Genomic DNA, 13,180 nt, shown 5'->3' on the forward strand with positions numbered 1-13,180 from the left:
AAGACAACTCAGTCATGCAGTGTCATCAATCCCAATAATTACTGATGAAAGTGCGATGGAGGATCATTTCCCCAAAGCTTCAAAACTCGGCCAGTAATGCAGCTATCCACAGCCAGCATTTTTCATGCTCATCAGTGGCCCAGATTAACTGGATATAGCCTAGATAGCAGCATTTGCCAATTGCCAGTTCCTCTCTTCCTAAGATCACAGTATTATCTACTACTCTGTGGGCCAGAATAATCCATGCCACTAACAGATGATCAAGTTTTATACTATTACTACTACTTATAATAATCATAAACTACCTAAAATCACTAACCATGGTACTAAATTTAAAATAAAACAGGTCATGCCTGCAGACTTAACTGTTTTTAAAAATGGCATCACCTAGCAGACAGGACTTAATAGGAAGAGAACTTGTGCATTGAGATGGTATGAGGTCATCAGTGGGGATGGGATTGAGGAGCAATTATGTATGCGAAAAGAGCCCCTCAGGAATTTGATTTGCTCTGTGCCTTTCCAACAATGTTCAAAGAATAAGTTGCAGTATACTAGTTGTATGAAGTACACAGTGTCTCACTTGTTTTCATAATAAATGAAAGTTTGAGCACTTTTTTTTACACATCTTGATTAAAATGTGGTGGGGCTACTGGCAGCTAGATAAAGTTCATCTGAGGACCATATTTGGGTATTCCTGTTCTGTTAATTATGATAATTCCAAGATGCTGGTTTGGTAAAATGCTTTCCTTTTATTGGATGGTGTTCTGCTTACAGTAGTAGACACAACACTTTGGATGTTGTCAAAAACTATTCTGAGCAAGGCCACATTGTTTCCCAAATAAACAGGTGAATATTCATTCACATTGCTCCTTTCCCTTCCCTGTGGGTGCTGTGAGCAACCCCTACCCTGCCACTTAAAGATACAGTGTTTTGCCGGAAAAGGCCAAAGAGCTCTTCACAGTTGTCCTTCTTTGTATCTTGGATGCTTAGAATTGTTTAGAACTGGATTGCAAAGAAATCAGTTGGCATTGTGTTTTCTTGAATGGTTCAAGGTTTCTTTTACAATACTATGTGCAGATGGATACTCAGCAAAGGAAGAAACTTGAGCAATAACAGCAGTAGAGTCTCCCACTAGTGCCACTAAGTGGAATTGCCTGTTGGTCCATTTGCTGTTATGTTTGAGGGATAACGTTTTGGTTTTCCCCATTGATAATCTCTCGCAGGTGAAGAAACATGTACGCAGCTTCCATTCAGAAAAGATTTACCAGTGCACCGAATGCGACAAGGCTTTCTGCCGCCCTGACAAGTTGCGACTCCACATGCTGCGGCACTCGGACCGCAAAGACTTCCTGTGCTCTACGTGTGGCAAGCAGTTCAAGGTAATGTGGTCAACAGGTTTGGCATGTGCTGTTACAGGCAGGGACAGAGCGACAGCTTTCTCTCTCTCCTCGCCAGAACTGATTTTTCACAAACAGACATAATCTGCCAGCACACAGAGTCATGCTGAATTTGGCACACACCAACCCACACTGTGAACATTTTTTTGCAATGTGCACATATGAAAGCATGTGGGTAGTGCTTTACCTCAGCAACGTGTGAGCAAGTGGCTCCTCATGAAAAGTCACATTAGAAATATATTGCAAACTAATGAGTCACAAATGCCTTCCTTTTTATTCCAGCATAGTACACAAGTCCACATAATATTTCTGTTACAATTTCTGCTTATGAGATCAGACCAGCCTTCCAAACAAATCTGTAGCAATCACTATACCACACAAATTTTTTACATGCTCTCGTGCCATCGCATGCCTGTGCTAGGGAAGAAAATAACCAAGTTTTGTAAATCTTTTCTGCCCAGTAACCTGGAGGTTTTTCTTAAATGCCAGAAGTGACCGGGTAAGTGGCTGTTTACAACCCAGGATGAGATTTTCTGGTGTGAAATTAGGCCTGCTGGCAGTGAACTGAAATCTGGAATGTTTCCATTTGTTATCAACATTAAATTGTAAATTCCCTGGGCCTGGAATGTGTCTTTTCAGCTTGTGGCACTCTGCAAAGCACGCTATACCTTGATTTGTTTAGTCATCTTAGTTGTGTTCAACTCTCTGTGACCCCATGAACCAGAGCATGCTTTGGAAACTCTCACTTACTTCTCAAAGCTTCTCCTTTTTTATGTCCATGGAGTTTTCTTGGCAAAATACTGGAGTGGATTGCCAGTTCCTTCTCCAGGTGGATCACATTTAGTCTAAACTCTTGGCTATGACCTGTCCGTCTTGGGTGGCCCTGCACGGCATAACTCATAGCTTCTTGGAGTTATTCAAGCCCCTTCGCCACGACAAAGCAGTGATCCATGAAGGGGATACCTTGATAGAGCTGTGTAATAACAGTAAGAATCTCAGTTTGCACTTACTAGTGCTCAGCCACACAAGTAACATGGAAGAAAAGTATTAATTTAATGTACATGATGCATCAGGTTGACCTATTGTAATGGGCCTAAATGCTGGTAGGACCACAGTGGTGAAAAATTCCTTCTCTTTCGTTGTGAGCAGTGCTGTTAACAAGCAACTTCAGTGACTCCCGGAAAGGTTTTCCATTTTCTGCATTAGAAAACCTTACCTCAAGTGCCAAAGTGCTTTCTCTGCTTTGCTGACCTTATTTTTTGACCCTGTGATTTGCCCAACATTCTGTCGTCTTACAGTAACGTGAAGGTAACTCGGAAGCGTAAGTATTTCCCCCATCTGATTATTGTGATTTTCCTTTTCCACCCCTCACCTCTCAGAGAAAGGACAAACTTCGGGAGCACATGCAGAGAATGCACAATCCGGAAAGAGAAGCAAAGAAAGCCGACCGAATTAGCCGCTCCAAAACATTCAAGCCCCGGATAGCCTCCACAGACTATGAGAGCTTCATGTTCAAGTGCCGCCTGTGCATGATGGGGTTCCGGAGGCGAGGCATGCTGGTTAGTGTGAGGATGCTGGAAGGGCTGCATGGATAGCTCAGTTGGTTAGAGCAGAGGTTTTCAAACTTTTTCAGTCCACGGTTCCCTTGGTCAACTGCATTCTTTCTGCAGCCACCCCTGTGGGGCTCAGGAGCCCAGTTATGTCACCCTTTCCCTGCAGAGCTAGCAGCCTCTCACACCTTGGGGAATGTTCCCTCAGCCTCCTCTCCTCTTCCCTCTCCCTGGGAGTCCTCTGTGCATCCGCTGCTTCCACCCCTGGTCTCTTGAGCTGCACCCCCAGCGTCAAAGAGAGGTACCTCCCCACACTGCCCCACGGGGGCCTGGGACTTGTATGTCTATTCCCAACAGCAAGGGCCGGTGGACTGGCTGGCTGGGCTTTCTTGCCCACTTGCTTGCTTACTCCGAGGCTGCCTCAGCTCCTGGCAACCAGCACCCCCTGGCCAGCCCCAGAGGCACCATTTGCCTGCAGAGTTTGTAGCCAGGGCTGCTGCAACAAACAGCTGCACAAGCCTTTGGAAGGCGGAGATGTGAAAGGGCATCAGAGGACGGAGAGAAGGAAAGAGAGACAGAGGCCAGTGTTGCCCACGGCACCCCTGACCAGCATTCAAGGCACCCCAAGGTGCCAATGCACACTGGTTGAAAAGCATGGTTGCAGGTTTGAACCTTGTATGGGACAGCTGCATGTTCCTGCATTGTAGGGGAATGGACTAGATCAGGCTTTCTCAAACTCGGCCCTCCAGATGTTTTGAGACTACAGCTCCCATCATCCCTGACCACTGGTCCTGCTAGCTAGGGATCATGGGAGTTGTAGGCCAAAAACATCTGGAGGGTTGAGTTTGAAGAAGCCTGGACTAGATGATGGTTAGGGTCCCTTCCAACACTACAATTCTATAATACTATGCTCCAGCTTCCCTTGAGATCTTAGCCCAGGCTTCCACAAACTTGGTCCTCCAGATGTTTTTGGCCTACAACTCCCATGATCCCTAGCTAGCAGGACCAGTGGTCAGGGATGATGAGAATTGTAGTCTCAAAACATCTGGAGGGCCAAGTTTGAGGAAGTCTGTCTTAGCCAGTCAATCTCTGCCTATTGGGAATTGGTTTCACTAGGCAAGAAACCTCTGTGAGCTTGTGTTATTTATTAAGATACACATGCAAATTTAGAGCAGGGAACACAGTGGTGCAGACTCACTCTTCACTGTTGCACCGTCAGTGAAAGTTCTTTTGTTCTTTCACTTCTTCAGTCTTGTCCATATCATTTATCACATTCCTATCCTCCAAGGAACTCAGGGCACTTCTAAATAACCTTTTTATTGAGCAACCATCTTGATTTGTTTTCAGGGACCTTAGGCAACACCAGCTATTTAACAAGCATTCATTCTGATTTGTTTGTGTGGCGCTTAGATGATGTGCCCAAGCAAGTGCTTTTATTCCATGCTTTCCAATGCATTTTCCTGCCACTTCCCTTATCACAAAAAGTCTGATCTTTTGGGGAAGTGGCTTTATTGCGCTATAGCACAGATCACCTTTCATTGCGCAACCTAAATTTGCTGAAAATAGCAACAGTCTGGAAGTACTCTCAGTTTAGCATGTGTGATTCTATGCTATGTTATCCTGTGAAACAGTGGGTGGCTGCTCAAAGACTTATTCATTCAGCTGAGCAGGATCTGGTCTCCCAGATTCAGGTGCTACACTCTCCCCATTCGTCAGAGTGGTTGTCAAATATTGGGCCTCTTTGCATGCATACCAGGCAGCAAATTCAGCATGCAGTGGTCCGTAAAGCTACTATTAGTAGTAGCAGTAGCAAGTGAGTAATATGAGCCACCACAGTTTGCAGAGAAGAGTATAGCAGCTGCCACAAGTCCAGGAAAAGTGTTTGCCCTCTCTGGACAGGCCGATACCATTCTATGGCCCTGTAAATTTTGCCAGCATGTGCTTAGCTTATTAGCCAGTTTGGAATTATTTGGAAATGCTGCCAGGGAACTTGTGTTTCCCTAACTCAGTGGATTTGATATGGCTGAGCAGCGTGTAGACATTACATTACACCTGTGTGGACAAGCTGGAGCAGTGTGAATCTGGCTTGTGTGGCTTTGGTAGGTGCCTGAAGCAGATCTATGGCTGCATCAGCAGGCGCCCACCTGACAGCTCAGCTCATACGACTTACTGTGCCAGCACCCATTTGCTTTCAGACGCTTTGCAGTGGCACAGTGCAGGATGAGTTACAAGCTGAGCACATGTTGAAAAAAAATCACACAGCTGCTTGGGCATGTGCTAAGCATACTGATTCACTCAAGTTCTATTGACAATGCTCCTGTTTGGTGGTGTGAGTTGGCCCTGCCTGCAGCACACGACATCTTTCTTAGGCACTTAAGTAAATCAGACTAGGCTTTCAGCATTTTCCAGTCCCCATACTAGTGACAATAACACTTAGCTTTTATACAGTTCCTTCCAAGGAGTTAACAGTGATTCACATGCATAATCACAATGATCTTTACAAGAGCCTTGGAAATCAGGTCAGGAGGGAGACTGAAGATGAGAGAGGGCTGCTTGGCTTCAGGCTTTCTTGCGAGGGAGGTGAGATTTAAACCAGGGACTTACAGTTTTACAATTTAAGACTGCAAAAAATAAAACATGATCATTCACCAGAGCACATATCTTCTAGTGCTATTTTGTTTGCCTTTCCATAACCTGCTGATATAGAAATAGGTCTATTAAATGGCTGCTTGATAGCTTGGTTTCATTGCTGATATTATCTGCAAATGAATGCTAACCATCTTAAACAACAGATAGATCTGGCACAGTAGTTCCCAAACTTGGCCCTCCAGCTGTTTTTGGACTACAACTCCCATCATCCCTAGGTAGTCAGGAATGATGGGAATTGTCCAAAAACAGCTGGAGACCCAAGTATGGGAAACACTGATCTAGCACTTCTGAATAGGTCTGTAGCACTGAGCCAAATGTATTTATTCATGTCATTGTTGCTCTGCCTTCCCTCCAGAAAGCTTAACAGTGATGTGCATTGTTCTACACACACACATTTTATCTTTATAACAGTAGATTAAGCTGGGAGGTGCTTGGCCCAAGTCACACAGTGAGCTTCATGACCCGAGTGGGGTTTTGAACCTGGGACTCCTTGGTCTAGTCTGACCCTCTGGCCACACTTCTTCTCAACATTTCAGTGACGGCCACATGAGCCAGCTGTTTAGCTGTTTGCTGTAACGTATTTTTTATTCCGCTGCTTTTTCATCTTAGGTGAATCATTTATCAAAGAGACATCCAGACATGAAAATAGAGGAGGTGCCAGAGCTAACATTGCCCATCATCAAGCCCAACAGAGATTATTTCTGTCAGTACTGTGATAAGGTATGAAATGAACCCACCTATCCCTTGGTGCGTGCATGGAATCATACTCCATGTATAAATCTGTAACAGATCTTGCAATTTCCCCCTTTTCTGATTCATTTCTTTTCCTGTTGAGGAGAGGACCAAAAAATATTTCTGCCACTCTAATAAATTAAATGGAAAGCACTTGAAGAAGAGAAGTTTGGGTCTGAGCTCACAGACTACTTCCAGGGATCTAAATAGCACATTTCCATAGAAGAGGTTCCAATGTGCTTTACAAATTGGGAGGTTTGTTGTATTGTGCTGTTAGGTGGTGTAGAAGGGTCTCACTCTTAACAAGCAACAAGTCATTTTCCCACTTGGAATTTGTAGGATTTGAATGAGCTATAGTTTCACACTGAATGCCTATGTTTGTCAAAGTCGATCCATGTTAATCAGAAAGATTGACCTAGTGTTGGGCAGGGGAGCACAATCAGGAAAACTGAGAGAACTAAGGAGAAAATATTTACCTAGCATAGTATTTCCTAAAACTGAATTGGATTCAAATAAGCTCAGAATACCAGTCACGGACCTAAGCTCTGTTGTGTAAGGTACTCCATAAAGTTTGTATCAGTAAATATTGTGTAGGATCCTAGAACTAAAGTCTGCATCGGTGCATACTAGAGATTTATCAATAGTAAAAGGGTAGATTGATGATTATGATAATTTATATGCTGCCCATCTGATTGGGTTCCCCCAGCCATATGATTGATGCCCATCTAATTGGGTTCCCCCAGCCACTCTGGGTGGCGTCCAACAAATCAAAACACAATACAATATCAAATATTAAAAACTTCCCTGAGCAGGGCTTGAACACTACATTTCAAGTGCTTGCTAACTGACTTTTTCATGTTGATGTGGTAGTTGTTCTATATTCATTAATATGGCATAGAAATGTGTGATCTCGCATAGTGATGCAGAACGCCAGATGAAAGGCTCAGTGATGGGACACCTGTGGCCCTTGGATGTTGCTGGACTTCAGCTCCCATCAGCCCCAGCCAGCAGGGCCAATGGTCAGGAATGGTGGGAGTTGTAGTCCAGCAACATCTGGAGAGCCTCCACAGGTTTCCCATCCCTGGGCTTTATAGCTCTGTAACACAGTTAACAATCAAAACCTGCATATGTGAGTTGTATGCATATAAGAAAACCATGCATCTACAGCACTCAGCTGCTGAGAATGTTTATTACAGAGGATTGCATATTGTGTGGTTGGAGATAGATGCCTGCTTTCAGCAGAGCGTTATTTATTCATGGTCCAAGTCTTCATCTCACAGGTTTACAAGAGCGCCAGCAAACGCAAAGCCCACATCCTGAAAAACCACCCAGGTGCTGAGCTCCCTCCGAGCATCCGAAAGCTACGTCCAGCAGGCCCAGGAGAGCCAGATCCCATGCTAAGCACACACACCCAGCTGACGGGCACAATAGCAACGCCGCCAGTTTGCTGTCCTCACTGTTCCAAGCAGTACAGCAGCAAGGTACTGTGGGACTATCACTCCATCCAAATGTGTGTCCTGCTCGTGGGTGTTTTCAGCAATAACAGGTTTTAATGTATAGATGCAGTATGTCTATTCTCGTATCATGTTATCAAGCACTAGAGATGCCTAAATGTACCTCATTCATTAAATGGTGGACTAGACTAGGGGATTGGTAGTCATGACTCTCAGATCAGATACTTCCTTGGTTTTGCATCGCGATTGTGATGCTCACCTCACTAACTAGTGCTTTTACTACTAAGGATCCTGTTTAGGCATTAGCTTGCTATACAAGTGCCCTCTTTAGACAGGCACCTCTTAAGGGCATCCCATTTGCATCCTTCCAGAGCAAGTCACACATCCAGGCACTAAGGAAGAGTAGATATCACCAGTTGTCACACACATAGCTGTTCTATGCAGTGATGCACCTGCAATTAGTAGGTTGCACTGCAGCCGTATTGTTCCTTTTCAGGAATGGTTTAATGGCTAGATTATAGAGACTGGCCTTGTACCTAGGTGCCATAGCTTTTTATTCACAGTGCTGAATAGCTAATCATTTTCAGTTGTATGCCACCCAGGTACCATCTGGCAAAGAGCGGGTTTATAAATCCCATAAATCCCATAAATAAAAAACAATGGAAGGCGTGCTACTAACCAAGCCACTTGTGCAAAGTGACCACTCAGTGGTCAGTACTGATTTGAAGGTGGTATAGGAATTTAATTCTTCATCATCACCATCATCAAACTATCCTGTCCCTATCTACTTTCCACCTCTCCACAGACCAAGATGGTGCAACACATTCGCAAGAAACACCCTGAGTTTGCCCAGATTCCAACTAACACGATACATGTTCCGTTGACAACAGCTGTAATCAGTGCTACCCCTGCAGTATTAACTTCTGACAGCACTGCTGGGGAGACCGTTGTGGTAAGTATTTGAAGGTACATAACAAAATTATGTAAAGAAGTAGAGCTATCATAGAACCATTGGGAAATTCCAGAAGATTATGGCCCAGTTCCGACCAAATGACAAACCATGGTTCTTTGTGACTAGTTAAAACAAACCAAGGTATCATATCACAGTGTGACATCCTGGTTTGTTTTAATTAAGCACAGTTAGAACAAACCACAGTTCCCTGAGTCTGACATAATGGGAAACCATAGGTACTTCAAAAATGAAAGTTGACACTTTCAGCCTCCTCTCATGCATGAAGAAGGGGAGCAGGGGAGTGCACAAGTCCCATGTTGGGTTTTCTGAGAACTCTAAAGGCTGCCTGAAGTGGAGCGTGATACAGTAATCCAGTCTCCCACAAAATATGAATTAGGCTCTCCCACATCAGATGTTTCTTAGCAGACTGATGAATGTGAAAAGTGGTTCCTTGAGAGCAGGAAATTTGGAAACCATTGCCCTGCAGATGGAACTTTACTCGCATTCCCTTCTGGGCAGCCTTCTGAGTGCCACATGCTAGAGGAGGGCAGGACCAGGTGCGAAAGCAGGCAGAGCAAAAGATGTAAAATTAACCTTTGTACAGGAAGCTTGTTTCTACCCACGCACCCCTCTCTGTTTTCCATCCAGACAAGCAAATATCTTAAGAGTGCGAGAAGCTGGGACTGTAAGGGGGTGGCCTGTGGAGAGTGTAAAGGATTTAGATCTGTGGTTCCCAACGTGGGGCATCCCCCCACAGGGGGGCAATTTGATTTTTAAGGGGGGCAATTCGAGAATGAGTTATTAACAGTTAATAGCCTTTTTGGCTTCCTCCACATGAATAGGAATTCACTTTTTGAATAATAAGAATTATATGTCATGGGGGGAGGGAGGACATCAGGATTTTAGAGAAGCTTAGGTGGGGCATGGCCAAAAAAGGCTGGGAACCACTGATTTAGACAAAGGCCTGGAAGGCCATATTTGACCCACAGGCTAGAGGTTCCTCACCCATGCCCTACAGAATGTGGCTTAGGGTCTTTTGCAGAAGACACCTGGGGATGTTTGCTGAGTAGGCCCATTTTTCTAGCATACCTCTTCTGATTGTGGCACACTGTCATCCGCATAGCCTAGGCCTCACCATTGGGGTAGAGGGAAGCTGTGTGTAAGGTTTTCTTTTAACTATTCAGTTATAGGTTTCTGTTAGTTATGTCCTGTGCAATGAAATAATTACCAGGTTGCCAAGTGTTCACCTGTCTATCCCTCTGCCTATCTTCCCCTTCTTCAGACAACAGATTTACTGACCCAAGCCATGACAGAACTGTCGCAGACACTGACCACCGACTACAGAACTCCGCAGGGCGATTTCCAGCGAATCCAGTACATCCCCGGCTTGCAGCAGCCTCAACACATACTACAGGTTGTGCAAGTGGCTCCGGTGAGTGTTCTGTCTGGTTTGCTTTTGTCTTTCTCAGTGTCATGGACGCCTCTACTGTGCCTCTGTCTCAGAGGCACTCTTGAGAAAACTGACCATCACCTGAAGATGAACTAGGGAAGAAAGGTCCACCAGAGGGTTGGGGAAGATGCATGAATTGCCCACCAGTTGGGTGTAATGGATACCGTATTGGACTTGGGCCAGGGAGATCTGGATTCAAATATTTGCTCAGTCATGAAACTCCCCAAGTGTACTTGAACCTATCGCTCTCTCTCGGCCTAACAGGCTTCTAGTGAAGATTTTTTTTAAATGCAAGGAAAATGCCATGCACAAGCTCCTTGGCAAAAGGGTGGGAGACAGATCAGATTAGATTAATGGTGGCAGTGAGCACTGGGCATAGTGCACGTTAGGAGGTAAAGTTTGGCCTCTGCTTTGGAGGGATGGAATTGACAATGTAAAAACAAAATACTCAGTGACTATTAGGCAGGGGAGAAATCACCTTGCATGGTTAATGGGAGAGTGAACTATGAAATAAATTATAATTACTTGTCAGCCTTTCAGGTAGGCTGCAAAAGGCATGAGATGTATAGATTTGAAAATGCAGAGCAAACAATCTTTTCAGCACTATAATTTTAGTTGCCGCTGATAACTGGCTAAACAGTGCTATTGTTGAATCAATCTGAACATTGATTGAGTCCATCTTATTGCAGTCTTGCATTTCCTTTGTGGTTATTTCTCATTAAATGGCTAAAATTAATTAGGCTTTGTTTAGCAAGTAATATTCTAGAAATGTTTTCTGTTTCCCTGGTGTAAGATTCTACACCTAATCAAAATGTTAAAAGCATTTTCAGATACATGAACAAATCAAGATAATTACCTCCTGTTGGTGGTAAATTTCTTGTTTAGCTTTAAGTGGAGAGTTTGATTTTTTTTTTAAATTGTTTATTAATCAGCAACCCTGCCCTGCTAGACCAGTGATGGCTCATTATTACTTGATATATTCGTATCATGTTAGCCTCTAGAGGCACTATGTCCAAGGCATTAGGCCTGACATTAGTTACATTATGGTAGCAGTGTGGTTGCTGCTGCCTCAAGACAAGATTGCACACTGTTCCCATAACAGATGAATGAGAAAGCACATGAGAATCACAAGAGGACAGTAAGGGCAGCCCTAGCATTAGGCAGGGCAATGTGGCCTGCTTAGGTGGCTGGTTTCGGAAGTACTCTCAAGGTCAGCAAATTGTTATTTAGTTTATTTTTGCCATCATTTGGATTTTCAGCCCCAGGCACTACAATCTTGGGGGCCGTTTGTGAGATACTCAGTGGCTTGTCAGCCTGGGTTATACTGAAGCAGGCCATCTATCCCAGCACTGTCCGCTCTGATTGGTAACGTCTCTCCAAGGTCTCAAGCAGAAGTTTCCCAGTCCTGCTATGCAGTATTGCACCCTTCTAACCAGAGATGCCAGGGATTGGACCTCAGCCCTTCTGCAGGCAAAGGGTGTGCTCTGCCATTACGCTGTAGTTCCTTCCCATCTTGCTGACTACTTTTGGGAAACAAGACTAAATATTACCATCTGGAAGGCTTTTATTTCATTCGTTTCGGCTACCTGCCATGGCGGGCCAATAGACTTATGCAGAAGGAACCCTAATCCTCAATGTACAGTGGTACCTCGAGTTGCATACGCTTCAGGTTACAGACGCTTCAGGTTACAGACTCCGCTAACCCAGCAGTAGTACCTCGGGTTAAGAACTTTGCTTCAGGATGAGAACAGAAATTGCGTGGTGGCGGCAGTGGGAGGCCCCATTAGCTAAAGTGGTACCTCAGGTTAAGAACGGACCTCCAGAACGAATTAAGTTCTTAACCTGAGGTACCACTGTATTGTTCACTCCTGCATCTTTCAAATAGTTTCTGTGTTCTTACATTACCAGACCAGTGTGGGATAAAGCTACAGGGAAGCTATAATTGTGCCCCAGCCCCAATAGCATGTGAATCCAGACCCTGGAGTAAAAGGAGTAACAATTCTGAACTAAATGCAGCCACAGTCCCATCATATATGATGATGACGATGATGCCACTCATCTGGCTGGGTTACCCCAGCCACTCTGGGCGGCTTCCAACAAATTAGAACACAATAGGACATCAAACATTTACAGGATGGAGTTGTGCTTTTATGTTTCTTTCCTCCCAGGCTACCTCACCCCACCAGTCTCAACATTCCACAGTGGACGTCGGGCAGTTGCAGGACACTCAGACATACGCCCAGCATGCCATCCAAGTGCAGCATATCCAGGTCACTGAATCAAGCCCAACAGCCCCAGCATCTTCACAGGTCAGCCATATATACATTATTTCTTACAGTGACTAACGAAACAGAAATGTTAAAATTCTTTATTTTAGCTTCTGCCTTCGTCGGTCTGTCTGATGAAAATGGGCGGGGGGGGGGAGGCAGCTGTTATAGAGGTTTGAGGATGTAATAATGCTCAGAGGGGCTCCATTCACTGAAGCAAAGCAGCGCTGGTCCTATCCTCCAGGCTGAAGCCATGCTGTGTTAATGCGTTCAGTGTGTACATACAGACACTCTCCCTTTTTGCTAAATCTGTTGCAATTATTGATAAGTAGGACAGGCTGTGTAGGGACATGGGTGGCACTGTGGGTTAAACCAAAGAGCCTAGGACTTGCCGATCAGAAGGTCGGCGGTTCGAATCCCCGCGATGGGGTGAGCTCCTGTTGCTCGGTCTTTGCTCCTGCCAACCTAGCAGTTTGAAAACACGTCAAAGTACAAGTAGATAAATAGGTACCGCTCCAGCGGGAAGGTAAACGGCGTTTCCGTGCGCTGCTCTGGTTCGCCAGGAGCGGCTTAGTCATGCTGGCCACATGACCCGGAAGCTGTACGCTGGCTCCCTCGGCCAATAAAGCGAGATGAGCGCCGCAACCCCAGAGCCGGCCACAACTGGACCCAATGGTCAGGGGTACCTTTACCTTTAGGACAGGCTGTAGTTGCTTTTTATCACCCTTT

General features: G+C 44.9%; 1 protein-coding gene across 8 annotated transcripts in view; it reads left to right on the forward strand.

The window, feature by feature from the left end:
- PRDM10 (PR/SET domain 10) overlaps positions 1–13,180 on the forward strand; it is an 80,474-nt gene that overhangs the window by 63,346 nt on the left and 3,948 nt on the right. For all 8 annotated transcript variants that reach the window (XM_083588366.1, XM_083588364.1, XM_083588367.1 and 5 more), the window contains 7 exons: positions 1,224–1,379; positions 2,777–2,956; positions 6,206–6,316; positions 7,609–7,809; positions 8,588–8,734; positions 10,017–10,166; positions 12,353–12,493. In XM_083588366.1, coding sequence (XP_083444492.1) covers positions 1,224–1,379; positions 2,777–2,956; positions 6,206–6,316; positions 7,609–7,809; positions 8,588–8,734; positions 10,017–10,166; positions 12,353–12,493 — 1,086 coding nt within the window. The remainder of the gene's footprint in view (positions 1–1,223; positions 1,380–2,776; positions 2,957–6,205; positions 6,317–7,608; positions 7,810–8,587; positions 8,735–10,016; positions 10,167–12,352; positions 12,494–13,180) is intronic.

Source organism: Podarcis filfolensis (genome assembly GCF_964270895.1).
Source record: "Podarcis filfolensis genome assembly, chromosome: 15".
In the NCBI taxonomy this organism is placed as follows: Eukaryota; Metazoa; Chordata; class Lepidosauria; order Squamata; family Lacertidae; genus Podarcis; species Podarcis filfolensis.